This window comes from Anopheles aquasalis, chromosome 2 (assembly GCF_943734665.1).
Source record: "Anopheles aquasalis chromosome 2, idAnoAquaMG_Q_19, whole genome shotgun sequence".
NCBI lineage: Eukaryota > Metazoa > Arthropoda > Insecta > Diptera > Culicidae > Anopheles > Anopheles aquasalis.
The window spans coordinates 86936299-86963592 of NC_064877.1; the positions used below are offsets into that span (position 1 = coordinate 86936299).

Genomic DNA, 27294 nt, shown 5'->3' on the forward strand with positions numbered 1-27294 from the left:
GTCTCGGTCACTTCACTGCACACAACACTCACACACTAAACCGTGGCCGTTGTTGGACGACACAGCACACTTCGTTTATTTTTGTTTTGGGCCCGAAATCGTAACTTTTCACATCGGCACGCACCTTAACCTTCTTCTTCTTCTTCTTCTTCTTCTTATTCTTTTTCTGCGACAACACAAAAACCACACACACAGAGACGCACACGCACCGAAACACGAAAATTCACAATTCTTGGCGTTGTTTGCTTCACGTTTTTCTATCACAAACCACCGCAGCTTACTCGCTCAGATTTTCACAAACTTTTTACCTTTTCACGAAACGTATTTTTCACTAAAAATGCACCGCAACGCGAACACCAGTACGAAACACAAACACAGACGCGGTAGGCTTCGGCGCACGCACGGATATGCATGTGCAAACATAAATATTATGCGCCTCTCTATCCTCCTTCTCCTACTCCACCTTCTGTTGTTGTGAGTCACTCGCTACACTCTGTTTCGTCCTTTTTCTGTATTTCAACTAACCAGAAAGGACACACGGCCTACCACCATCGACAACAGACCCATCATCTTCCATCGTCATTGCGCCGTGCATCATCATCGAAGCAGGCGTACAGCCTATCATCATTTCTCGGCTCATGATGCAGGAGAAGATTCCTCGAGCTTCCTAAATGGCTATGCGCCACTCCTCATCGATGGGCGAGGAAGCAACCATTCCACCCTCGTTTTGGGGAGAAATTCAAAGGTCTGGCACCACCTGTGAATCGTGATCACCCGTTCCTACCAATTACTGTTGCACCTGAACGCATTGCGTCTCCACTAATCAACACACACCACGACACACCGCGGAGCTACGTAGAACACCGGAACATTTTGTGCCGTGTGCCGAGAACCAGCAACCCACGAGACCTTCTCGTCGTCAACGTCGTTGAGCGGGGCCTTGGACAACCGCACGATTGATTTATCCTTTTTTTTCTCTCACACTCTGGCGGGCGGCCACTACTACACTCCCCTCGCTCTCACTGCACCTCTATCTGCGGGGTCTGTTCAGCCAACCCAAGGTGCACCCATCATCATCGACGACGACCACGACTACTTTGTTTTGCTTTTTTTCTTCACCGCTTTTGGGGAAGCTTCTTCTGCTTCCTCTCACCAGCCTCTGTGGTACTATAATTCGTTTTATTTTTTCACTTCACGCACGGACCACTCCGCTGGAAAGAGCTGCTGCTGGCTGGCTGGCTGGCCTGTTGAAGGATGAGGTAATTGGGGAACGCAGCACCAGACACACACGCTCGAGAGAGGCACACACAACGGTACAAAACTAGTTTTCCACCCTCCACCGAGAAGGCGAAGAAGCAGGGGCCCGTGGTAGTACAGACCGATATTGTTTTGGTAATAAAAACGCAAATCCCCCGCGGAATCACTCGTTTACACTCGCGTTACTGGCTGTTTGCTGCGGGCTTTTCCTGGAAAACCCTAGACGATTCGCCCTCGCGACACCTTGGACGACTAAGACGACGATGATGAGGAGAGCGAACACCACGGTCGATCGCTGATTATTGTTTTTTGCGTCGCTGCTAACTGGCTGGTTGGCTGCCTGCGAGTACTCTATACGCCCGCAGAATATAGATAACGCAAGGGTCGCGCAGAGTTTTGTCACCAACACCGTCTGTTTTGCTGCTGTCTGTGAATATCGTCACAAAAATCGTCACGGAACGCGCACGGACGACACCAGCACTTTTGATGGTGCTTTGCTTTTTGGAAGAGTTTTTTTTCGCGATTTCAGGGCAAACTCGATGGATCGGATATTTCGCCGGGTTTGCAGGCAGCACGTACTGCTCGAATCGAGTTTTTTCTGGCCCTGCGTCCAGACTGGAAGATGGGTTTTGGGAAAATTCGAACCTCGAGGTAATTCTGAATGCTTTGAATTTATTAGTTAAATTTCTTGAACAACTCCTGAAACACACGAACGGAATTCGGCGGGCTGACTTAAGTTTCATCGGCGTATTGCTGGGCGATACGCGCGTGATTGGCAAACCGCTTTGCAGACGGGCAGGTTTATTCTTGTTTCTTATTCATTGTCCAGCCAGAAGAAGAAAAACACATTCGCTGGAGCAGTGTAGTGATGAAACAAGACGGACGAATATGGGAACTGAGAGCATGTACGGGGTGGGCACGTTGTGCTGGGGCAGGTTCGGTCGCTACCGCCTCCGTTCACCCTTGACGGTCTTTCGTTTCTCCTTTTTCTCCTCGCGCAACTGCCGTTGCTTCTCACGATCCTGCTTATCCTTTTCCTTCTTCTGCTGGCTCTCCAGACGCGCCTGTTCCCGCTTTTCCTTGGCCAACGCCAGCACATCGGCTACGTTAGTGTTTTTCACGAGTTTCGGATCGGACGAACTGGCCGCCCCTTCCTCGTCGTCATCATCGTGCTCACTCTCGGAGAGCTGCAAAAATGGAAAACTCGGCTGTAACGATCGCTGACATAGAAAATGCTCCTTCCGTACGCACGTACGCACCTGACTGTATTGCGAAAGGATCTGCTCCTTGATGCGGCGCTCTTCTTCTGTGTATGCGCGCTCCTCCTTGGTCGCCAGCTTTTGTCCCTCCAACAGTTTGGCCAGTTGCACCTCAACGTCCAGCGTGGGTTTGGAGCTGGACGCAGCTGCCTCTCGGTTGTGGCAGATCTTCCACTTGTCCAGTATCTCTTTGATGAACGGTTCCAGATCTGTTTCCTGTGCGTTTCGGGAGATCGAGAAGGAAAAGCAGAATTAGTAGCTGCTCTCGGGACACTCGCAGACCCGTTTCCGTGAAAGGACGTGCACACACACAAACACACGTTAACGAGCATGCACACGTACAATAATCGCACCGAGGATACCCTCCAGAGCTTCCGTCTTTTCCTCGTTGTTTTCGTCACCCTCGAGGATGCCGGTGATGTAGGAACCAAATATGCTTTCGTCCGCATTGGATGCCCTTAATTTGGAGCTCAGCCAGCTGTTGAACTCTGCCACCGCTGCCATCTCGTTGCTATTTCGGTGATTCTGTGGTCTGTGTGCCGACGAAAAACACACCGCACGGTGCACGGATTTTCCGGATGCTGGTTCGCTTCGCTTTCGCGCTATCTTATCGTTCCATTTGGTGGGGTGAACAAACTATCCGTAATTTTAATTGCAGGAGATTCTGCCGTGATGATAAAACAGCCCAAAAACCCCACTTTTCCTCACTTTTCCTCACTTTTTGCAGCGAATTTTCCTTCGCTGCGAATTCCAACCTCAAACCAAAACACCGCAGAACTGCATGAGCTGCTCGAAACTCATTCCGAAGATCCGTTTACAGCGATATGTTCAACTTGAATCAAACAGAGAATCCGTTGGAGATGTGCTTCGGAAACGTGGATTTCTTTTCATGAATTAAAAAATTTCGCGCAAGCATTGGCGAGATTGACCCCTACCTGGTCCAGTTTTTTATCGCACATGGGTGTTTCAGGGAGACTCCCTCGAGCTTATAAGACGTGTGAAGGATTGCGGGAAATGCACGGGTACACGGGAAAGTAAATTGATGTTATTCGGACTCGCGGTGTAAAGGCCACTGCACGCTACCAGTCTTGCTGCGAGGACAAGGAGTAGCAACAACACACCAGCTGGTTATTTTATTTTACTGGTAATACTACAAGGTTTTATTGACTAAATTGCGAATTCTGTGATTGTTGTGGGATTGTGGATAATGTTTGAAGTTTACAAACAATTTGCCCATCACATGTTTCCTCTCGCGTAGAAATCTCTCTCTCGTAACTGCCCGAACGGCCACGAGCTCTCTCGTATGTTTTCGGCATCACATGGGAGTGTTTGTCCATAAAAATGGTGGCCAAAATTAAGAAAATTAAATCCATTATTTTTAATCCTTTACGGAGTTTTAAGTGGCAAAAAGTCGTACTCGATAGCGTTTTCTTTATTAATTCGCTTAACTTTAACAAAATCTAATTGAAATTTAAAATACTGTTTCCTTTAAAAATGATACCATAACTCATTGATCCTGCATTTTCTGGTTGTTCTAAATTTATTAAAACATATTTTCGACAGTTTCATCCAACCATCGAAGTAAAATCACGAGTTTTGGCCAGCCAATTTACGCCAAACGCGCCCTTTATTCGCCCGGATCCCGAACCGACACGAGGGCGCCTCCATTCATGCTCGAGCACCGCTCGGAAACATGCTGCCGAGCGGGCGCCCTCCCCCTCATTCGTGTTCGAACGCTCAGAGCAGCAGCAACATCGGCAGATTCCCGGACCTCGGAGCTGCCGGTAGAAAAGCCCGTTGTCTTCTCGTTTGAAACTTCGAATCCTCAAGCAAGGATCCATTCCGTCCTTCCCTCCAAAGCATAAAAAGTGGCCGCGTGTTCCACTGTTTTGCTCTGGCTATTGTGCGATCGTTGTGAGCATCCAGCAAGAGACAGCAATTGGTTTGTTGGCGAATTCTGACCGTCGATCGTTTGCGTGCCTGCCAGTGCTTTTTGCGTGTGAAATGCATTTTACGTGTTGATTGTTGCCGATGAGTTGCACAAAGTAAAAGTGTTCTATAGTGTTGGTTGCTCGGAGCAACAAGTGCTCACGTGCAAACAGCAAGGTCTCGAGCTCGTGTCTTCGTTTCCATGGTGATCGTGCGTTCTGAAGGTGAATCTCCTCCGTAATCCCCGTGTCTGTGGCCGGTTCTGCGGTTCTTGCGGTGTTCCGGCTCATTCACTGACCCTCGGAACGGACGGACGGCCTGGAGATTGCAACGGAACCTCGAAAAGAAGAAGAAAACGGTACACCGTGGCATAACTTTGACTTCGAGACGCGAGCACGAGAAAGAAGCGACCAGAAGATCAACCGCAACCGGTGGGCGCACGAGGCACGAAGGCAGCGAGAATTCGAAAGGTTTGTTGTCCGTTCGCAGCTGCGTCCCTTACCCCTTCCTCACGGGAGGGGGGAATTGATTTGCTTTGCGTCTTGCGCCTTCACCTTCAGGAGCTTCTTAAAGTCATCGATGATGCTTTGTGCCCTCATTCTTCTCGTGTTGTGACGCTGCTGCCGTGGCCGCTACCACAACATCGCGTGATCCATCGGCAGCAGCATAAAATCGAGATTTTGAAATCATAAAACAGAGCCGCTGCTGCATAATGCAGCAGCAACCGGTACCGTGACAGGGCCCGCGATCGGCTGGCATCGCGGATTGGAAAAACAAAACACAAGCGAAAAAAACACAGCACAAGGAAAACGATTTGCAAGCCGAACTGCGGGGATTGTCGGAACGCTCTGCAAACTGCATTGTGTGATAATTGTACGACCGAGCAACGTGCTGCATCTCGCAAACGCTCTTGAGCGTCTGGATTGAATTTATGCATCCGCTTCACATACAAGACAATTGCAACATCGCGGACCAATTTGTCCAGCGATTTCTGTTGCTCTCCGGGGTCTCTAATTGAAATCACTATCTCAGCTTCAATACCAATTTGTTTGTTGTTCAACTGAGATTTTTTTTTGCAAAACATTTAGTCCGTAACCGAACTTTGAAAGAAGACCGAAGCGAAGAGACCAACCGGGTGCGATGACCAACCACACATACACAAACGTGTGGTCTTGTGCGGAAACACCCCTTTAAGATCCATTTCGACTGCCTGGCCAGGGACTGCGTGCATTCAACATTATCTCCGGCTCCGGTGTTCCCCGATTTAACGACCGAAGCGAGCGAAAGCGAACGAGCATATATGCGCGGTGGGATGTATCGGCTGAAGGAGAGGAAACAAAAAAGGAAAGGAGATCATCGGTGGTAGGCACAGACGGTCCAGCGTCCGATAAACCAAATCCAGCCAGCGTAAAACTGGGCAAATAGCGAAAAAATGGCCGAAAATCCGTTTCGGTCCGGCCGTGGGGACCAAATTGGGCCAAACGAAAAGGAAAAACGCCCGCCCCGAAGAAAGTTACGCTCGCTTCGCTCTCGTTACCCTATTTTGGGGGAGGTGGGGAGGCATGCATAAATATTTCATACACGACCGAAACGCGGTTGTATCGTGGGGCCGCAGGGGCGAGGCGGCCACGGTCGTCTGTCATTCGGTCAGTTTTATGCACATTACACGCATGGTGGCTATAAAAGGCTGCGACGACGACGAGCATATATGCTGGCATCCCCCCTCCCCTCGGGTGATTGAATCGATCGATCGATCGATCGATGACGTCTCGGTGGTATCTGTATTCCGGCCCGTGCCCCGGTTCTCGGTTGCTTTAATCAATTTTGTTTTTTAAACTCCGGACACTTTGACGGATGCACGGTATCTGCCGGCATCCATTTCAATTATCTACGTGATTAATGTGATTAAATGATTTACGGGCGTAGAAAGAGGGCCCCGGGGCTACTCATTCGTTTCTCACTCGTTCTTAATCTGTTCTGCTTCCGAGGAATGCATTCCACTTGCTTGAATCTTCTTCTCAGTGATCATGCGGGAAGCCTGCCCTGCACTCCGGAGCGATAGAGGCCCCGCTAGTTATCAATTGACGCTCTCGACGTAGCCTTGGTCGATGCTGCAAACAAGATTCAATAACAAAAAATACTCCAATACAAATATTGATTTCGTTTATAGCGCCAGCAAAGCGAGCCAATCGAATGTTGCTTACCATCGTGAAGGCCTTCGATTGATGTCCTACGGCAGAGTATGGTGTGATGTGTTGGCCATTTCCTTTCAATTCCATCATCTGGAGTAGCGTGCCAGTGACGTGACGTAGTCGATCATCGTTCCAGGGACCACACACAAAGACTCAATCGTTGAATGCACTTTTGCACCGAAACTGTCGTGAGACGTGTGTTATCGGTTTGAACCTCATGGTGGTCCGAAACGTCCTAGCGTTTGCTGCATTCTCGCTATTCTTGCCCCTCGGGGGGAATGACTTTTGAAATTCCTCACAAACCAGACCAGAATAGGCCAAAGCGGGAATGAACATGTCGACAGAAAATAATCTAAATGCCATTACAACTGTGCTGCGATGTCCCATTTTTGCTGCTCCCCCAGGCCCAGGCCCAGAGGGTATGAATGCCATGGAGATGCATTTGTGACGCAGTGACCGCAATTCCGGACCGAGCACAGCACAGACCCCGACTGCTAGTGCTGCCTCGTTCTTATCGTTTTCTTATGCTGCCAGTGCCTGAGGGACTTCTTTCCGCCATTCCTCGCTTGTGATACACGACGTGCACGCGACCGATTGCGATTACTTCCGTTGCTTGTGTCGTCTGTCACTGGCGATCCATCATCCGACATCGACAGTGCCCGTCGTTACAGTTTTGCTTTTTGAAGTAAACGTCCGATTGCAGTCCGGTGGCAGCACGGACATCTGTTCCTGGTACTGACATCCGTAATCATCAATGTTGGATAAACGAATAGGGGAATAGGGGACCTTGAACGTCAGTTGGATGCCCAATGTTGGAGAAAATCAAATAGAACTCGGCCAAGACGATACTCAAATATGATCAGTGCTCAAAGGGCGCCCTGGGAAGTATTCTAAGAGATTGAACTACTTCAAAACTACGCAAGAACAGTCTGGTTCTCAGTAGAGCAAAAGTTAGTTCCGCTGGAGGTTTTGTGAGCAACCATCCATTGTTTGCCTTAACTATCGGAATGCTTTTGGAGCTTCATCCTCCGCGCACTACCATCAGCCGCGCTCGGTTTGCGGAGAAAGGTTTTGCCACACTTTTCTGTGGGAAAGGTCTCTGTTACATTGGTCGAGGCGCGCACTAGCTCTCTTTCCCTTTGCGAAAAAAACGGAAGAAAAGTCGGTGGAAAGCGTGTGGCTGCTCTGCTCCCCTGGGGGGGATGCGAGATGATGTTTATCTGCTTAAGCACAGACTAAGGCGGCCAGCGAACCAGCCAGCAATTTCGCTCCGTTGTTTTACGTTCATTTTACGTGGACGAGTTCGGTTTGTTTGTGGGAAATCGGCTTAAGAAAGTCTCTGGAGCGGTGGTGCTTGATATTGATGAACTGATAACACGCTAGCATTACGAGTCCCATGGCAGGTACCTTGTGTTGTTTTACAGAGACGAAGCTTTGAAGTATATTGTACATTTCTACTAACGCTTCCGTTAGTTACTTTTGAGATTATTCATAGTTTTTATTATGCAACTAATCGTACTTAGGGTTAACAGTTCTCGTTCAAAAAAACTTCCTCCATATAGCGATCCTTCCACACCTTGGTGCACGTGTTTTCCAGCACAAAAGGCATGGCGCAACACGCGTTTCCGCCACAGTTTTTTGTTGTTACTTGCCCAACAATTTTCTCAATTTCGGTGATTTACTGAATGCGCCTTTTTTGTGTTTGCCTCTTTTCGTTTCAGCCTCGCACACACAGATTAGAAGGTGACGATTAAGCGTCGAGCCGAGCAAAGGCAGCGAAAAGTTACGCGGAAGTAGCGCTCTTCCTCCTCGGCACAAAAGGCCAACAGCAAACGGCGCAGAGAGAGGGAGGAAGTTTTTCTTCGCCTCTGCTTTTTGACGGCAGCGGCGGCGATGCAACAGTGGAAACCTCGGCCAAGTGTAATGCAAATGGCTAATAAACCCATCAGCCTGCGAGCGGTAGCAGCCTCACACACCGGAACGTACGCTGGCCACCGGCGTTGAAGGCGCTGTATCGTCGAAGGAACCACTGAGCCGGCTAAGACGGTTCCGTTTCCAAGCAATAATTTTCGTTTGTCTACTGCGCCAGGCTACTGCGTGCGATTGCATGATGGAAATGGCAGCTTCTGCCTCTGCTGGTGCACCTCAGTGAGTGCTGCCACACCATATCCCCGTTATCAGGCACGATGAAATCAGAAAATGATTATTGAATAACGACGCAAACCGCGCATCATTATCAAAAAGAGGCTGCTCAGTGTGCCCCCGAGAAAGGAAGTAGTACTCCGCTGCCTCCACGAGACTGTAAATCATAAAACCACAAAAGCCAACGCCGCCGCCACCACAGCAGGCGATGGTGCAAAGATAGTCAGTGGGGATCGCGTGTGCATTGCTCCCCTTTCGTGGTTCGGTTCACCAGAAAAGCCGTCATTTTGTCGCGACGCGCTCGTGGAGTTGTTTGGGCGCGTGCTTTTCGGTGGAGTTGGCTCGTGCCAAGGTGCCGTAATCGCGAGTGCGAGTCGTGGAAGACGAAAAACACATCCGCCAGCTCCTCTGTCGGTTGAAGCAGGTTGTCGTTGGCAGGGAAGGAAAAGTGCGGTGTTAACTCTGCCCGGCCGCGTCGCGAATTAGTGTACGAAGTGCTCCCAACAGTGCTAGAAACGAAAGATTGTCCCAAGCATCCCAAGTGCTTCTTCCGGAAAGTCAGCCGGTCGTCAGCAGTGGGGAGCAGCCGTAGAACGTAAGAAGTAGTCAGTAGCAGCAGTTAGTAGTAACAAGCGAAACACAAGAAGTGCATAATCGTTCGTCTCCCGAGTTCGTTAAGGGCCTCTCGAAGGTTTAAGCGCGCCTGCAATTCCGTGTGCAATCGTTCGTGCCCCGGTGACGATCGCAGAGTGGTTCCGAGTGATTCCTTCAGAGCCTCCCTTGTTGGTTGTGTCATTGTGGTGCTGTGTATTCATTGGTGTGCCTGTCTGGCTGTCTCTGTCTCTGTGTGTGATTGTGTAAAGTGTTCTCGTGTGTGCTAGGGAGTGCCTGCCAGGACGCAGGACGAAAATCCGTTCAAGGTGTCGCTCAACGGGAAAATGCGGGTCACGTCGGAATCGAATTCCGGCCCGCCCAGCCGCACGCCGTCCATCATGGACAGCCCGACGTTGGTGCGCGTCGAGCGAGCCCGCTTACGCCAGGAAGCGTCGGATGGGGGCAGTAGCAGCAACGGTCGCCCCGGGAGTGCCAGCCAGCAGCGAGAAGACAGCCTCGAGCGTTGTTTGCTCGATCCGAAGGTAAATCCGCTTTTCCGGGGGGCCGAGTGTGGGGGAAAGGGGATGACAGGATTTACTTGTCATACCGTCCATCCGTGTCCGGTTTTTGGGTTGTTTTTGTTGGCCCGGCCGGTCGCACTTTCACATCATCCTCAGTTTGTTGGCCATTTCGTTCTCTCTCTCTCTTTGCCTTCATTTACCTCGGTGTTATGTGGTCCTGGGATTTTGGGCGGAGACGCGTGCCGTGCGAGCGTAATACCTTTTCGATTGCACCGAGAAGACATTCCGAGTTGAAGGATTTGCACTCCGAAGTGTGCTGCAAATTGGTGCGCATTGCTTTTGGGCAAAGCGTACTGCGATCCGAGGAGCTTGGATTGCTGCATTTTTTTCTCCTTTTTTGTTTCGTTGGCAAGCCGCGCGCTTGGTGGTAGATAGAATTTAATGGCGACGAATCACGTCGTATACCGGCCGGAGTATGGCTTTATCTTGGCTCGTGCCGGTTCCTGGCACCAAGGGTGGCAAGCCCGCCCATTGAAGTGCCTTTTTGCGAGTAATTAAAACTCAGCAAGAAGAGCTGTACCTCAAAAAAGGATGACAAGTTGTCAGGTGATCTCATGGATCGTTGTTAAAAAAAAGCTGTCCAAAAACTGTGACCATTTCCTCCTTTCTTATTATCAGTTTTGCTGTTCCACATCCCTTTTTTGCACTGGATTAGTTACGATTGGTTGCTCCAAAAGAATGCCAGACGATTAGTATCGGTTGTTAGTATTCAGAATGTTAAGTTTCTCAAAATGGTTGTCTTGTTAGACGACTCACCGTGAAGGTCGCGTATTGAAGCTAATAGCGTGATAAACGAATGCGTTCGTTTCCCGCAAACCCTTCCGCATCGCATAGCATCACCTAAAAAAAAAAAAAAACGCTATCGTAGCTGTCGGAATCCTCACCACTGTCCTCTCTCCGTGTCGAATTCTTGTTAGTGACTTGTTGACACATTAATTGGTGCAGCGCGGGCGCGTTACTGATTCACCGACAACCGTCGGTTGACTTATGTTTCCGCTGCCCGGCACTTGCTTCTATCGCACCGATTGTCGTTATCAGCAGGAAGCAGAGCTCGACCGAAACGATGCTGTCAGCGGGCTCTCCAAATAATCCCGTCCCCACCCTGCTGTCTAATCCCCTGACGGCGAATGACTGAGTGGCGGTTTTTTGCATCACGATTTTTAGTTCTTTTTTGCGCCAAGCGCGGGTGCCAAAGGGTTGTCTAGTTTGCTGCCACCAGCCCTCGTCGGTGACGTGTTATCGTACAGCGACCGGCGGATATGCCGCTGTTATGCCCTCATCCATATTGACCCTGACCCATAAAAAAGAGTTTGTGGAAGCTCGCGCAAGTAGAAATAACGTTACGCGGGCGCAATTGTTGCGTTGCGGACACTAGATTGATGGTGATGATGATCGTGATGGTGATGGTGATGGGGCGTTACATTACAGCAGTGGATGAGCGACCGCAAATACACACCAAGGTGCGGAAGATACGCTTGGTCTTGGTGACCTTTCCGGAGGAAGTCGAATGGGTTGGAGCGAAGGTGTTGCGGCTGTGGTTGCGGTATAACCCGCGCCACTAACCGACTGTCTTCGGCGAAGAACGGAACTGAAATGATACCGCAAAACGTTGACATTTAATTGATCGGCGCTGATGTCAAGGTCAAGCGATGGCCCATTTTTCACTGTTTTACTGGAATGCGGCTGAAGGTATCTTGAACGGAAAGCGATCGGAAATTCTTATTAATTTCCCTTTCCACTCCAAGACCTTGCCCTGCTCGCTCTCTTCATTGACGGTTTGTTTGTTAAAATCGCTCCTGTAGACGTGGCCCTTGTCATGGAGTTTACTTAAAACGAATTAAAAAAATCCCGCCAGAAAGGATTCGCGGACAACAAATGGCGTTTGCGACGAAACCTTCAGCATGACACGATCTCGCGTGCAGCTCGCGAGCCTTCGCAAGTTGTGGCCCTACTCCTCGACGTCCTCGAAAATCCAAGATGACGCGCCTTGTTCGCCGTCGGTGGGGAGTCACTCCGCTCCGTCATGGAGTGGATTACGTCCACGGGTGAGTGGCTCGGAGAACCGGCTCTTGAACCGGCTCCGGCGATCCCGCCTCCTGTCCGCCTTTCGGTGAAAGGGAATGAGTAATCCCAGTCAAGCCCAGCGGCAACAACGACTGCGACGACGACGACTGTCAACTGTTAAACTTGCTAATTGTTGGCCTTCACCGTGGAGAGGAGGGGCTCGTGTGTGTTCCATGATTCGCACCCCACCCCTTCTCCCTCCCATCGAATAAAAGGACGAGCGCGAAAGTGTGTGGAGAAACTCGCGGCCAATGGCCAAGCCTCTTGCGGACTATCACCCATCGTAACACCAGCGGTGAGTGTCTGTGTTTGATTGCAATCTTCATGTTTTCTAGTTCCGAAAAACATGTTGATCGCACCTGCAGCATGTTACCACCAGCGGCACCGGGGGTGGAGGGGGGAACTGATCACTCTCCTGCCCGAACCGATCGTAAAAGGAGAGGGAGCGAGATAATTAATTGGTCGATGTTTTGATTTGGCAGACAGATCGTTTGATGCGCCGGACGAAAGTTTTGCGAATACGTTGCGACAACGGATTCTCTGCTTGCCTGTACGCTTTTGTGCTTTGTCCGCTCCGCTCGGTTCGATGTAGAAAGTGGCCAGCGCTAGCCACTTTGCTGCCGCGATACAAAACTGGAGCAGCATCTTGGGGGTTGCTTTTCCATTTCACTGCAGATCGCACGAGATGGTGAGATGGAGAGCGAAAAAGGGGGAGAGAACATGGATCGCAACATTGTATGAACTACGAAAGGGAGTGAGGTTTGTAATACTCTTTACGTGATTTACCTGTCTTAGGAGCTTGTAACTTGGGTTTGAAAACGAAATCCACAACCTGCTGGTTGCTGACTACTAGACAGTGCCACAGTGAAGGTGGCTAGGGAATGTCGCATGATTGTCCGCGATAAGATAACGTGAGGATTCGGCCCGGTAGAATGCCTTATCAGATCAGAGGCTTCTTCCTCAGTTTTTCGGGGAGTTCTTAACCGGTGGTAGAGTGGGCGCTTATGCGGTCGACCTGATGTCAAGCTATTCGTGGTGTCTTATGGTGCAATCGTGCTTTTATCGGGCGTCGGACAATATCGTGGATTGTCTTTGCAAGGAAGGCTTTATCATGCACAGGGTAGAAACACCCAATGGTTGGGTGTAGAGTCACAACCAACCAAACTGTGACTCAGTATCGAGATGCATAGATATACATTCTTTTTCTTAACTTAACTCGAGTTTGAATTGGAATTCTAGTATTCTAAAGGTTAAAAGGACACATTTTGTGACTAAGTTTAGAGTTTTCCTACATTTAATTTAACTCATGTTTCATTTAAGTTTTCAGCACAAATCCAATTAACGATTCATAAAGTTGCATTCTAAAGGACATAAAGTTACACACTATTGATTATTATAGAGGGTATAGAGACATAGATGCAACTATTTAAGATGCTCTTAGCCCTTATACGAGTAGAGATTCCAAACCACCATCTTCAACTGTACGGTATACAATACCTTACCCTTTTGGCTCACTGTTTCGAAATGGTGCTACGTCGAGGCCACCAGGGCACTGCATAGCGTTTTCCAAATGAATCTAAACACACAGTTGCACCGGCCCTAGCCCCCGCCATTTAGGTGTTTCGGTATGGGGCGAATGGGCATGTGGGACAGATCGCAGGGGTATGAGCAGCGTGTGAGAGGTTACCGCAGTCGACCATAACCATATGCTGGTGCTGCTGTTTTGCTCTAGAAACGCGAAAATCAACAAACACTTGCAGCCATGCAGGCCGACATTAACCAACAAAACAAATAGAGGCAACGGAGTGCAGCTCATACCGCGCACGATCTCGCGAGAGTGGTCAGGCATCGGTGATCTTGCGCATTAATTAGCATCGATGAGCAGAAACAGCCGTTTATATGGTTGGTGTTCGTCAAGGGTTATCGAGTTGCCCGATTTGTTGCGTCCGCTGCCCGCCGAGGGCCACTGCGGTGTGTCTGTCGGTACGTCGTACGGTACACGCCATCTTGAGCACTCCGCTGTCGGTTTCGTCCGCAGCTAATAGGGTCAAAAAATGTAAAGGCATCGGACAGCCGAGCGTGTGGTGCACGACGTTACCTTGCCGATTGTAACCCATTAGATCCGTGCAATTATTTGCAATGGACACACAGACACAAACACCGATGGATCATGATGCCACGTTTCGAGAGATTCGTGCTCGCGCTGCGCAACAGGAAATGGGGTGCGTTTTCTCGTGTGTGCGGCATGACGGAAGTCAACGTGTAAGGGTGCAGTGAGAGAGCATGGAGTGCCCACATGATGCACCACCGGAAGCATTCCGGCGTTTAAATTGGCGCGCTGCGTGAAAATGGCCAGCAATGCTCGGTATGTGATTGATTCGACTTCACCTTGAAACACTTTGTACGGCACTTTGTACCGTTCGTCTGTATGCTGCTACTGTTGATTGGATTGCATGCATTCTTAGGGTTTTTTCTTTTGCGTGTTTCGGTTTGTTTGAAATAACATTCGAACAGCTCTGCTTCACCGTCTGATTTGTTAGCTTGTAGTATTTGAGGAAAAAGGATTTTGTTCTTTTATCTTAATAACCTACTTATGTGCTTAACCAGTCGTAATCCGGTTCCATTTATCCCACTGTGTCCAGTGCAGGTGTTAATCCAGCTGTCCCAGGAACGGTTTATCAATATGCAACAGGGAGCGGTCCGGGTGTGCCTTTCTCTTAATTATTTTTCGATAATAATGCGCCAGATGAACCTTCAAACAACACGGTATTATTCCGCCTCGTTGCGCTTATTATCCGCATCGCATTTTTGCGCGTTGGCGACCATCACAGTCGCAGTCGCAGATTCAATCACACGGAACCTGTTTCCTTTCCGGTTTGTGAATTTGCTTTTCAATCCAGTTTGTCCCAGCATGTTTTGTTGCAAATTTCATTTCCTACTTAAAGCTTAACTACAAGTTACTATACACTCGTTTTTGAAAAGATTTAAGAACTTACTTTTAACGTGGTTCCAGTAGTCCATCAATCCAGGACCTTTGGTTCTTTGCGTGCAAGAATCGTCTACCTCGCACTGATTAATGATGCCAGCCGGATTGTAAAATGATTAACCATTGTGCGCTCTTTTAACATTTACTCACGGGGAGTGATGACGCGATTCCACGTTCGATGACATGCACGACTGTCGCCGGTGGATTAATGTCGTCCAAGCACGCACGTGGCGGTTGTCGTGCGCGGCACCAGATTGCCGTAATTTGACCATTGTTTCGTTGTTTTTGTCGTCGTCCCCGCGGTGGCTCCCCGGTAGGGCGCTCGCATTGCATTATGCTCCATTTGTGTTGTTTACCTGTGGTCAGTGTTGTACCAACAAAGCAACATCAAATCATAGCCCCTCCCAAGCGAGTCCCAAGGGATGCCTGGGGCTGGCCTGGTGACGGTGATCATCAGCGAATCGATGTCCTGCGGTTCAGCAAGCGAGCGAGCGAGCAAGCGACCGACCATTATCCAGAAGTGCGTAGAAAGTGATAAAAATGATTAATTATGCTGTCGTATAATTTTTTTTTATTGATTCTAATTTTATTATGATCCACTCCACCAAGCTCCAAGCTCCGGAACAGTGCGAACCATTGACGGATACCGGACACCGTCGTGCGCAATGGTCGAAAACGGAAACAAGTGGTCACCCTGGGCCTGGGCGCGCGGTACACTTCCTGCAGCGAGGAGATGTTCCTTCCTTTTTGGGGGGCCTTTTGCGCCCTTAGGCACACACCCCCTAAGGTCCGCGGTGGTGGTTGTTTCGCGCGGAAAAAAGCTGTTTGATCTTACCCTTGGCACACTTTATTATCACTTCCAGTCCCTCCAGCCGGGGGTGCGTCGCTCGTTCGTTCTTTCGACGTCGTTTTTGTTCTGCGTGGTTCCGTTCCGCGACGGGGTACCATAAAACTGGATTTATTGCATTAAAATTACATCCTCTCAAGCACGCTGTCGAACGGCGAGAATGGTGTTTGGGCGGGGATTGTTTGCTGTCCTGTTGTGTTGCTCCCAAAATAAAAAGACGAGCAGGACACAGGGTACAACGCACCACAAGACACAACAGAGGAAGCCCCGAAGCTCCATCTAGTTGGAAATTGGCAGGCGGACGAATAAAAATTCAAGATTGGCTCATCCTTCTCCGGGTCGCGCGCGGCAAGGAGTTCTCCAAAGGAGAGCAACCCAGGCCCATGATGATGGATGGTCTGCCCGTTAAAGATGACGACGCGATAAAGGATAATGTGTAGGGCGGTGCGACCGAGATGACGATGCCGTTGTGTGCGTGTCTGTGAACGAACTGACGGAGGAAACTGTTGCCAAACGAGCGAGCGGTCCATCTCTGGTCCGCTGCGATCGCTCTTCACATAAAAGCAACCTTACTCCGGTCATGAAGTATGTTTATCATTGTTTTGGGAGGTGCTCACCCACCCAGCCCGTGGGTGCGTGCACCCTGACTGACATGATGTCGCCAGTGTTAATAGAGCAATTGTCTAGGGCTGGTGCCGCAAGGCAGCGTGGTAGTGACGGCGGATGTGACATTAGACCGTGAAGCGCTAGTAAAAGTATTAAACGGTTCGGAGGGAGGATCGCTATTTTTTGTTTGGGGAAGCTAAATGAAAGAAGAGGAAAAAATGAACCCAGGACAAGCCTCTGCTGCTGGCTCCTGTGAATGAAGGAAGCAAGGATCCGAGAATGAAAGGTATTTAAAAGTACGCGAACGATGCAGTACCGGGCTCACGAACGAACAAAGGACGAAGCGCCGTCGTTTAACGTGGAAATTGGAGATGGAAAAACGCGGGAATTTAAACTATGCTATAACTCGTTTATCGCAGGCCTGATGCATTCCGCTTTTTTATGTAACAATTTGCTTGCAGTCTTTTTATCCGTGCAGACGCAACAACGTGTACAACGTCGGTTTTTTTTGAGGATGTTGAATACTTCCCCTCCATTCATTCACTGGTTTCTTTTGTTCGTATGCCAACGAGGCACCTTCTTGGTTTTCCCCCATTTTACGCTATTCCTTGTGAGCTGTTTTGGTAAAAAATCTATTTTAAATCACTAAAAGGGTTGGTACAAGCGATAGCAAATAATATAAAGTTAAATATATAAAAAAGCATCATAATGGATTAGTAATCGCGTAACCATCATGTTGTGACCTAAAACGTGACCAAAAAAACTGAACTCATCTGCTTCTAAAATGGCTTCACAATTCAGACAAACTGTTACATTAACCAATCGATCGATTGTCATGCTGCTACCACCTTCAGTAGACCATATGTTTTCGCTCCTCCTCCATCACGCCACCATTAGCGTGGCACGTATGTTAATCTAATAATAACGAACCTAATAACCGTCAAATCAATCCTTCACTGGCTCATGGAGGGCCGACATCGTGTCGTGATAGAAAGCTTCTAATTACCATTCACCTAAATACCTCTGCCAGATTGTGGTGACATCGTCGATTTATGCTCCGTGAGCTGCTCGAAGTCTTATCCCTTTACGTCGATCGCGCATCAAACGTCAAACTATCCGGTGCGTGGGGTACGTTAACGGCGGGTGGATGCCATCTGCACGGAAAATCGTCACGAAACACGCGATGACAGCAGTGGTAGCGGCCACCGTTAAAACGTGCGTGCCTAATGTGTGGTGGGTTGAGAGGTCGTCGCTTCGATGCCATCAACGGATGATGAGTCTCCGGCCGTAGATGATGCCGCGTATTCACTTCAGCAAGGCCACCGCGAGTAAAACCCTTGGATGATGTGGTAATAATTCAATTAAAACTACCATAAAACGGCATCAGCGGCAGATACGGAAGCGCTTCCAGTAGTGGGTGCTCTCGGTGCATTTGTGAAGAACTCCTCGTGGTCCGGTAGCTCAACTCTCGAGCTCGACCGCCACCAAGATGAATGGTGAAATGCCCCCGGCTCGCCGACTGTCAGTCAATTAATATTCAATCAATCCCGCACCTCACCGCAAACGGTAATCGTTGAGTGGTTCTTCGAGTGGCTTTTCACTGAAGATAACACATTTTGAAGGACATCATTTCGACGCTGGCCGGCTCTGAGGCTCGTTAACGCCCTAGACGACAATGGTGATGGCATTCGCGTGACTAAGACTAACATTATTGACACATGCTGTGCGGTTTACTCTCTCGCGCGTGGTGACTAATGCCGTTCGTCTGCTGGTGCTCGCGGTGGCGTCACACTGTCCGTGACAATTGGCAGCAATTAACATTCCGTGCACCGTGCATCCGGATGTACGGATGATGCATCCGATGACGCTCGGTTCTTAGTCTGTTTGGATGTTGCTGGGGCATCTTTGGTCTCGGGGGGATTTTAGAGACCATTCAATGCCATTCTTCTCGCCTGTTACGCACGCTGTTGGTCTAGGTAATAATATTAGATTAAATACAGCGCTATGCTTCCGTGGTATCAAGCGATTCACTGGAAAATACTAACCTCTTGCTGAAGAGCCTCGAGGCACCCAAAGGTATCCTTTCGCAATTACATGTAGATCATTTATTAGCATAGATGACTGGGAATTAATTAAATTCACGGTTCGATGTGGCAAGCAAAGACCTGCTTCTCCTTCTCCTCCACCATCGGTGGTGTGTGGCGCACGCCCGGAAGTCGCTATTTCAGAGAGTTAATAGGTCGGCGGCGGATGCGCTCCATCCTTTTCACCGTCGCCACCCCCCAAAAACCCTCCGATGGTGGATCCGTGGAGTGTGAGGTCTGGCACGGTTTTGCATATATTCTGCGCGATGTTGTGGTCGTGGAGCACGATGAGCGGTGCGGCTGGGTGTCGCTAGGGAATAACGAGGCAACAGCAGCAGCAGCAGAAACAGCACGCATTAGCACTATATAGCGCACGGTGGTTGAAACCCATTAGCTTTAATTTGCCGCACGTTAACGCACTTTCCGGTCCTCCGGCGGTCCCGCCGGTTCGGTTGGAGAATGAGAAGGGGCGTTGGTTGTTGAGAGTGAAATTTTTGGGGGCAGAGCAGAAGCAGAGGTGGCGCGCAGCTTCTCCGCAGTCGCAGCTCCATTGTGTCTTGTGCATTCATTATTAAAGTGGTCGCGTTCTTTTGGTCGAGCAGTCGAGGGTTTAAATGTGTTGCTTTGAGTTATGTGGGCGACCTAAATTTAGCACGGCGTGACTGTAAGTAACGATGGAGTATTAACTCTTTGCTTTGTGCGGTGTAATTGATATATTTTGTTAAAATGTCACGCAGTGGAACATCGAGCAGTGGTAGCACCTCGTACCAGATCCAGAACACTACCACTTTGTGTGGCTTCCGGTGCATAAAAAGGATCCATTGTGTATCCTTCTTTATGCTTTTTCATTTGCCTTAAACACTGGTATCGTAAAGCCAACCACCAGAGCAGTGTCTGGGTGCTTCTCTAGTAGTTCCGATCCTTTTCTAGACATAGCGTCGGATAACAGTCATCTCAACGTCCCGCCGGCCACTTATGGACTAATTGGTACGTCGAGGTAATGGAGCGCACACTTGATAGGGACTGCTCGCAATTCTCATGACCATCTTTGTAGCAACACCTGGAACCACCGGGGCAATCGAGACGCAGACGTCGTCGGCGTACGGTATCGGCCACTAGGCACTAGCGTTTGATGACCGGTGACCATATTGTGACGTCCGTGATATCGAGTGGGATGATCGGTAGGACGCTCACCTGTCATTTGAATTTCAAATCACCTCTGCAGTTGCCATCTGACGAGCGCGCCTACCGCTCTCTATCTGCTCTGCTCTGCACGTTGTTGCCGAGACTTAAATGATGGTTACTCTTTCGTTCACTTAAAGATGTCGCCGGCCTGTTGTCTTGATGGCTTCTCTCGGTGCTGTATGTACTCTTTCGACGCACATCTGTGTTGTAGCTTTTAGAAAGTAAAGAGCTCTGTAAGAATTTCACACCAAACCACCACTCCCTCGCCGGGGCTGGGCTTCAGTCACACCGATGGTGTGCCATCTGCAAACGGGACACACCTTGGACACCGCATCCACCTTATCCCCGGGGGTAAGCTTTAACGGTTCCGTCTGACGCCTCCAAAAGTCGTTGCCAAAAAGGAAGGGTGTGTTTACGGCCCCTGGGTCCCGGTTCTTTTGGGGCTTATGAAGCGTGCGCCGCGCGCGCGCGCGAGTGTGTCTGTCTGTTATAACCGAAATGTCAAGGTCTCGGAGAAGGGGTGGTTGTTTGTGGGTGGGTGTCGGTTGGATTAGGTGATAAACTGAGGCTCCTTACTTTAATAACATAATTAGCACTTGCGGTCGCACCACCACCACTGCTAGCCACTGAATAGGAACCGCGGTGTGCCATCATCATTATTAGAAGCTACTCGGCTCCAAGATGGTGCGCGACAAACAACAAAAGGCCATGGGGGTGGTTTGGGGTTTCGGGTTTGTCTGGACGGGCTGCAGTTCACCACGGTATCACCTGGCCAGTGTGTTGGTTGTGCGTAGGAGAAGGACCGTTGAGCAAAGCACAAAGACGCCATTCCGCCCACACCGTTATCGTGAGTACAAGCCAGTGGCCAGCGTGGTCGATTGCCGACTACCTAAGACGTCTGTCAGAAGGTTGACCACTAACAAGCTGGTAGTTGCATCATAGGTGTCTAGGATCGATTTGTGGTTCACATTGAAATACACAAAATAGCGACAAAACTACGCAGTTATCGTGGGGAATTTTGCGATTGCTTTTGCTGGACTAATACTCTTGTTGGTATTTTAAACACCTGGAGTATGGAGGAAGTCACAAAGCGAACTTGCCTTCCTTTGCAATCTAGATCGTGAATTCAATTCACGCTGGTCGTTCGGGCTGGTTGGTAATCCATCATAGTGCGATCCCGGAGGCCAGACACAGTTAGCATGCGTTACTCACGTGACCGACGGGTTCACCTTAATTACTGTAATGTTCGCCTGTGTGTGCTGGAAGGACTGGACTTTCCATTGTTGAAAAATCGTTTCTTGAGCCAGCCAGCGGCAAGGCCCAAGCTTCTGAAGGATAGCGGGAAGTTGGGCTCCACGAAGTAGATCAATCGTCCGTATCCGTCCGTCATCAATCATTCGTTCGCACGCTTTCAAGATGTTTTCTGGTCCATCGCCCATCACCGTGCGACCTGACCTGATTGACCCTGAACGGTGGCGTGTACGCCGTGATGATGATGATGATGATGATGATCACGATGGTATTGCCCTTCGCGTCCTTTCCGACAAACAGGGTTCAATGGGCTCTCTTTAGACCCGCCCGAATCATCCACCAAGCACGTCACGTAACTGGGAAAACGAGCTGGAAGTCCTCGAAACGAGCTGGAAGGTTTAAGCTCATAGTGCTGATGCTGCTGTTGGAACAACGACGAGAGCAATCTGTCAACAGAAAATTGAAATTAATGTTCTTTTAATGGTGTACTCTCTCTCGGTCGGGCCCGAGTGCCCTTTTGCGCCTGTGCTTAGTGTTCTGCGAGGGTTGTAAAGGGGGTCCGAACGGGGGCCAAACAACAAACCATCATCACCGACTGCTGTCTTCCCTCGCGCTCTTTCTCTCTCTCTGCAAATTAAATGTTTAATTGCTTAATTGGGAATGTAAATGAACGCCATATTTGCAAGTGGGGTGGAGAGGGGAAGCCTCGTGGTGTGACACGATGTTACGGCGACCATAAGAAACCGGACGGACGGAAGGAGCGCTAGCAAGCAAAGGAACACTGGACTGCGGCAGTAAAATGATGCGGGATTGATGGCCTGTTATCGCCGTGCACGGCGGACGAGGTCTTCTTCTGGGCTATGTATGTAAATAGTTTGACAGAACAGCCACGGCCAACACGAAGCGCGGACTGAGAAGGCACCGGCCAAGGGATAAGCGCAAATCATCTTATCTTATCGCTCCTTCTCCTCCTTTTTTGAGGGTTGTGGTGCACCCCGTTAGCACCGGGCTCGGCTGTGTGTTATGAATCTTTTAATTACGCTCTTATGTTCATCTAGCGCATTTCTTAATTATCGCTTGTGTTTGTTCTCTCGCAGAAGGGTGAGCTCATCCTCTGCCTAATTAACATTTTTCACAAGTCCTCGGCATTCCTCCTGCTGGGCTCAGCTCTGTCCTTCTTTCCGAACCAAAGACCAAACCAGGCGCACCTCGAGTAAAGCTCGAAGTGGAACAGAAGATGATCATCATCCGGCTGCTGGTGACATTGTCTTCAAGAGACAGCTGGCTTGCTAGCGCCAATACATTGGAAAGCCAGCCGCAAACTGCATCGCGACCGTGTGCAATTGGGTGCACGCGAAGCGAAGACGAAAAGCGAAGGTGCAGTAGTAGCGCCATGCCCCTCGTCCGCTCGCTCATTACACATTCACTTTCACTCGGCCAGCAGCGGATCGGTACGACATCGGAAGAACGATTAAAACCGGTCCCCCGGACCGGACAGGACGGCGAAGTTGTGCCAATCGAGACCCGCGATCGTTTTGCCGGATCGTTTAAGTCCTGCCAATAAGCTGAGGAGCTGCCACTGCCTCTCTCTCTCCCACTCTGAGTCTCTCTCGATGTTACGACGGCAGACGACAACATGATTGGCCGTTGAAGATGGTTTTTCCGGTTTTTTGCCGCATCTCGCCGGACTGATTGATGCTGGGAAAATGTGGTTCCCTCGCAGAAGATGACGATGACCACGAGTGAGGCCCTCCGGGAGAAAGGGTTCGGTAATGCTGAGCTGACGTAGAGTTGGGCCAACCACCAGTAAGGTCTAATCAGGGAAAATCATCGACGCCGCTACTTCGACGGACACTCCATGGTCCGACACCTGGTGAGCTGTGGGGACTGGGAGAGGAGCTGCATCATTAAAATGAACTTGATTTCCTTGGCTCTGCGCTGGTGGCTGCAGGCCAGCCAGGAACCGGTATTCCGGTCGCAGGGTGTGACAGTCGTTTTTCACGGCAGCTTCTCCAGGTGAGCGGCAGGCGAACGTGCTACGATGACCGACACTCGACCACACCTTGCTCACCTGATCTGGCGTGGAAAGTGAAACCCCTCTCGTGCGCGATAAGGATGCCGGTTGCACAAGACTTTCCATTAAATTAATTGTCTGCGAACGGTGGCTGTGTCGCTGAGCAACGGGCAACAGTGTTCTGGGCCAATCGGGGGGATCATGTTTTATTGCCACTTCCCGTTTGAGTGTGAGCTGATTATGTGTTGAAGAGATTTAAAGCTTTTCTTCTGTTTCCCGGAGCGCATCTGCAAAGTCTGCAAAGGAAATACTTTCCCGCGGAAACAGGGAAGTGTGAAATGGCAGCAACTTCGCTTAACTAAGGAGATGATATACTCCTCGTTCAATCGATTGGATGCCCAAGGCTCTTTCGTTGCTCTTCTTATCATCCGTTAATGATCAGGTGCGCAAGTAGCACTCACGCCGCACCGGGGCTTCACCGCAATTTTCTGCAATGCATCAGCCTCCTCCTGCTGCTGGCATGCTGCACGCTCACAGCACCGCAGCGAACGACTTACTTGCGGTTTGTGTGTAATTGAACCCTCTGGCACCACGAAACGCGCGCGGTTTTTATCGCGCTACATGAAATTGAGTTTACCTCTGCGCCTTCGCTCCTTTTCATCCCTTTTGCTCGATGGTCGATGCAACCGTACTGCTGCTAGAAGTTGCTCCAGAGCCTTTTACTGCACGCGATCTGCTGCTGCTGCTTCTGTGTCTTCGATTCGGTACGGTTCGCTTCGATCCGGGGTTCAATTTGTGGCCAAACTTCGTGTTCGTACACCATTCCTGCTCGAGCTATCTTCCGTGCTTCCGTTGGACCTGGTGGTTCCCGGTTTGGATTACAGGAGGCCCCCTTGGTCGGTGAGGATTATTGCCAAACTAACGTACGCTCGATCAGATTTCGCGTTGTTTCGCGAAGCAATTTGCACGCCAGTGCTTTGGGATTTTGTGGGCTTGGCACCATCGTCCTTGGTAGCGGAACTAGCAATTTCTCATGGATAGCCGGTGTGTGTGGTTGCTGGTAACTTATTTCCTTTGGAATGGTATCAGCTCGGTCTCTCTTCTGGACTCGGTGGCACCAGGACGAGAACAAAAGGCGAGTGCTCTTTTGTAGCAACACAGATCACCGGCTGTACCGGAAGAAGGCTGGCATCGGGAACATTAAAAAAAGGAAACATACAAAACATCACCAACCAGCGGTGAATGCAAATTACATGCATTTTAAACTTTGTTCTCTCTTTCTGTTCTCGCTGACCTTCCGGATGTCCGCTGGTTTCGAAAAACATTCCGGGCTCTTTTTGCGGCATTCATTCCAGCTGTTTCTTGCAGTTTAATCGGTTGGAAAACAATGTTGAAGGTACTGTGTGTCTGTATGTCTGTCTGTGTGCTGTCCAGACGGCTATGCTCTCTGGCATGAATGTCTTTCGGATACCACGGGCACGGGCACGGCCTCCTTCGGAGCCAAGGGTCTCTTTTCTAAGCTTCTCCGGCCACGCTACCTGCTTATTATGTATGGGACTTCTTTACGTTCTCGGCTGCCGGCCCTCTGAGGCCTCCGATTTCCTGGAAACCGGTCCGGATTTATGTAGCGACGGTGGTCGTCAGGATTCGGCTCCGAGGTTTGGGAAACGGACAAGAACGCCGCCGCCTTGGCCGCTGCTCGCCATGTGCTTCATCGTCATCGCTTTCTCGTTCCACCCATCCTTGTGGGATGGACAAGATCCCTTCCGATATTCGTATTTAAATGGACTCCCGAGGTTGCGCTTTGCGTAGAGGAATTTTATAAATTGATGGCATCTTGTCCCGTGGAGGTCCCTTCGAGTACGGTGTCGGCTTTTTAGACCTTTCGAGCCTCGTCGTGGTGTGTATGCGTGTTTCGGAGGGAATCCTTTACCAGATTTGATAATAGAGTCACATTATCTCATTAGAAAGCAAGGTGGAGTCGATGTGGCGTGCCACGCGGAGACCTTTCCCGAGGGCCGATGAGAAAAAAAGGGATCCCCCGATCAACCGATCCCGTTCCCTGTCTTTTCTTCTTGTCGTTCGCTCGTCCCAAGTACTTGGGAGGGATTTTGTTGTAGCTCATAAGTTTTTATTGTATCCTTTGCCATGAATTTGGAATGTCTGACTGGTTGTGGTGGTTGGTTGGTTTGGTTAGTTGGTGTCGAAACGGATGCGGATGGCAATTTATGGGGTAATTTGTGTGGATTACCGAACATTGCTTTTTCGTGTAGCTTAGGCCCCTTGCGAGTGTGTTGGGTCGCTTGAAGTGGAATGTAATGGACTGGTGACACTGGTACCGAGGGTACTGGAGCCATCTTATCGGAGGTTAACGCTGTTCGTTGTTTAAAACTCTATCTCATTCATGCTTTGATTCCCCTATTTCTTTAATCTAAGAAATAACTAATTATCAAACACTAAACATTAGATCATCGTTTGATGACGATTTGCAATTAATCGAGTGTTTATTGTTATTTTCTATGTTTCATTTATTAATAATACAATTGACCATATTTTTTCTTCGCTATTTTAGTTATTATTTATTAATGTAGATCTTTTTTCGTATTGAATTTATTAGTCTGTTGTGAATCTAGTTGATTGTGTACTTGCTTTTGTATTTGTTAAACATTTATTTGTATTAGTTTTAAAGCTGAAGCGGCTTTGGAATTAAATATTCTCCAAAATTTCTTTGTTTAATTGTCTGTTTTCCAACGACGCTGCTTAGCTATAGCGTAGCTGCAAGACAAACAAACCGAGAGTAGTAATGTTGTGTGAGCGATTTCCTTTACGTTTGGCTGACAGTTTCATTAACATTGTTTCCATATAATATCTACATAAAACATTGCGCACACACATTTCTTATCGAGAAAACGGAAAAGAAGAAACGGATGATCCAGGGGAGAGGTGAGGGCGATGCTAATGAATATGAAAGAGTTAAACCACCCAAAAACCCCAGCCAGTCAGTCAGTCTGTTGACGAGTTTGGTGAATAATGGATGAACCGGCATGCGTGAGCCTTCTGTCTGCGGAAAATATGACTCAAGGTTCCAATGGCTAATCATATTTTCTACTCCTACACTTTTTCATGTTTATTTCCTCTGTATTTTTTTTTTGCTCGTTGGAAAAAGTAAAACTGTGCGCCGGTAGAAAATGATCTGGTTGAAAAATGAAAATGCAATTGCCTTGCTCAACAGATGATGAAGATGATGCTGAGAGGCGAGAGAGACAGAGAGGTGGCAGGCTCTTCCGATTCTGCAGCCAGCGAGACCCCGAGAGAGTTAGAAGACAAAAGTAACTACTTTTTTCCATTTCAACTGTAAATGATCGACGGCGAAGTTGGATCCTTCGCTTCCCTCGCTGTTGCTCCTTCGCGCAGGCGGTGGTTGCGTGTAACGGAAAGCGTTCCACCAGCCGGTTGATAGCAAAAGTTGGTTGGCGTGTTTTTGGCCGGGTGAATTTTATTTTCTCCTCGAGCGCATTATTTTCTTACCGCCTCTCCGGTCTCTCTCTCTCTCTCTCTCTCTCCATTGGCGGCCACATTGTCGTAGCGCCGGTTGGACAAAGTGCAAATAGAGTGACGAAAGCCCCGAGGAATGCCGACGCCACAAGCCGCCCGTTTCAATTCGGCAAACTTTTTCCCAAGCAGAAAAAAGACCGGAGAAGCGTAGAGCCACAGACACACACAGATCGTTGAGTACGCATTCTTGCGCGAGGTTATATGCTCCGCGATTCCACGACGCGACATCCGCGAACTCGCGGACTCGTTGGTCTACGCGATTTTCCCTTGGCGTCATTTGCCTTCGCGGCGTTACGCGTTCGCTCGGTGCTCTTGACACTTTGCAGCATTTCGGTATACGCCATGGAAGAGAAGGAAGAGGACGACGAGTTCGGATACAAATGGAATCCTGCTGCAAATGGAATGGCAATGGCAGCAAATAATAAACAAACAGCACAGAGAGAACTAAACTGTTGATGGCGTCGTCGGCGTCGTTGGTGTGCTCCTGCTGCTGCTGTAGCATGGGAAAAATTTGCATAAAATGCATCGCACCACTAATCATAAAATGACATGGCGCGAGAGACGAGAGCGTAGTGCCGGTTGAAGGTAACCACGGACCAAATGTCTCCGGAGTGGGAGTGCGATACTCTGCGTGTCTTTCAACGTCATAATCATTGCCAACGCGTCATCATTTAATGCCGCTCTCCGTGGGGCATATGTTAGTGTCACTTGTTTTACTACTAAAGACACCCTCCAGGGAGAGATAGTG

The 27294-nt window shown here is 49.3% G+C and overlaps 2 protein-coding genes across 3 annotated transcripts in view; one reads left to right on the top strand and one right to left on the bottom strand.

Annotated features, from left to right (window-relative positions):
* Nucleotides 1–1985: 1985 nt before the first annotated feature.
* LOC126568877 (coiled-coil domain-containing protein 43) lies at nt 1986–3283 on the bottom strand. 2 transcript variants are annotated; one of them, XM_050225552.1, is made up of 3 exons: nt 2870–3283; nt 2517–2732; nt 1986–2444 (listed from the first exon to the last, which is right to left on the bottom strand). In XM_050225552.1, the coding sequence occupies exons 1-3, from the start codon at nt 2963–2965 to the stop codon at nt 2202–2204; spliced, it is 555 nt and encodes a 184-aa protein (XP_050081509.1). In that variant the 5' UTR covers nt 2966–3283; the 3' UTR covers nt 1986–2201. The 2 variants fall into 2 exon arrangements, with proteins under 2 accessions (XP_050081509.1, XP_050081508.1); XM_050225551.1 differs by having other exon boundaries at nt 2859–3283.
* A 970-nt stretch (nt 3284–4253) lies between these two features.
* The window catches only part of LOC126568873 (uncharacterized protein DDB_G0283357), an 84889-nt gene continuing 61848 nt past the window's right edge, over nt 4254–27294 (top strand). The window contains exons 1-2 of the mRNA XM_050225544.1: nt 4254–4915; nt 8359–9915. Of these exons, the coding sequence (XP_050081501.1) occupies nt 9718–9915 (198 nt within the window). The 5' untranslated portion in view covers nt 4254–4915; nt 8359–9717. The remainder of the gene's footprint in view (nt 4916–8358; nt 9916–27294) is intronic.

Excerpts from the sequence above, each read along its gene's own strand:
- LOC126568877 (XM_050225551.1), bottom strand. The coding sequence starts at position 3,020 with ATGGCAGCGGTGGCAGAGTTCAACAGCTGGCTGAGCTCCAAATTAAGG. Across the intron at positions 2,733-2,858 it reads GTATCCTCGGTGCGATTATT|GAAACAGATCTGGAACCGTT; the intron begins GTACGTGTGCAT and ends CGAAACGCACAG. Across the intron at positions 2,445-2,516 it reads TCCTTTCGCAATACAGTCAG|CTCTCCGAGAGTGAGCACGA; the intron begins GTGCGTACGTGC and ends CCATTTTTGCAG.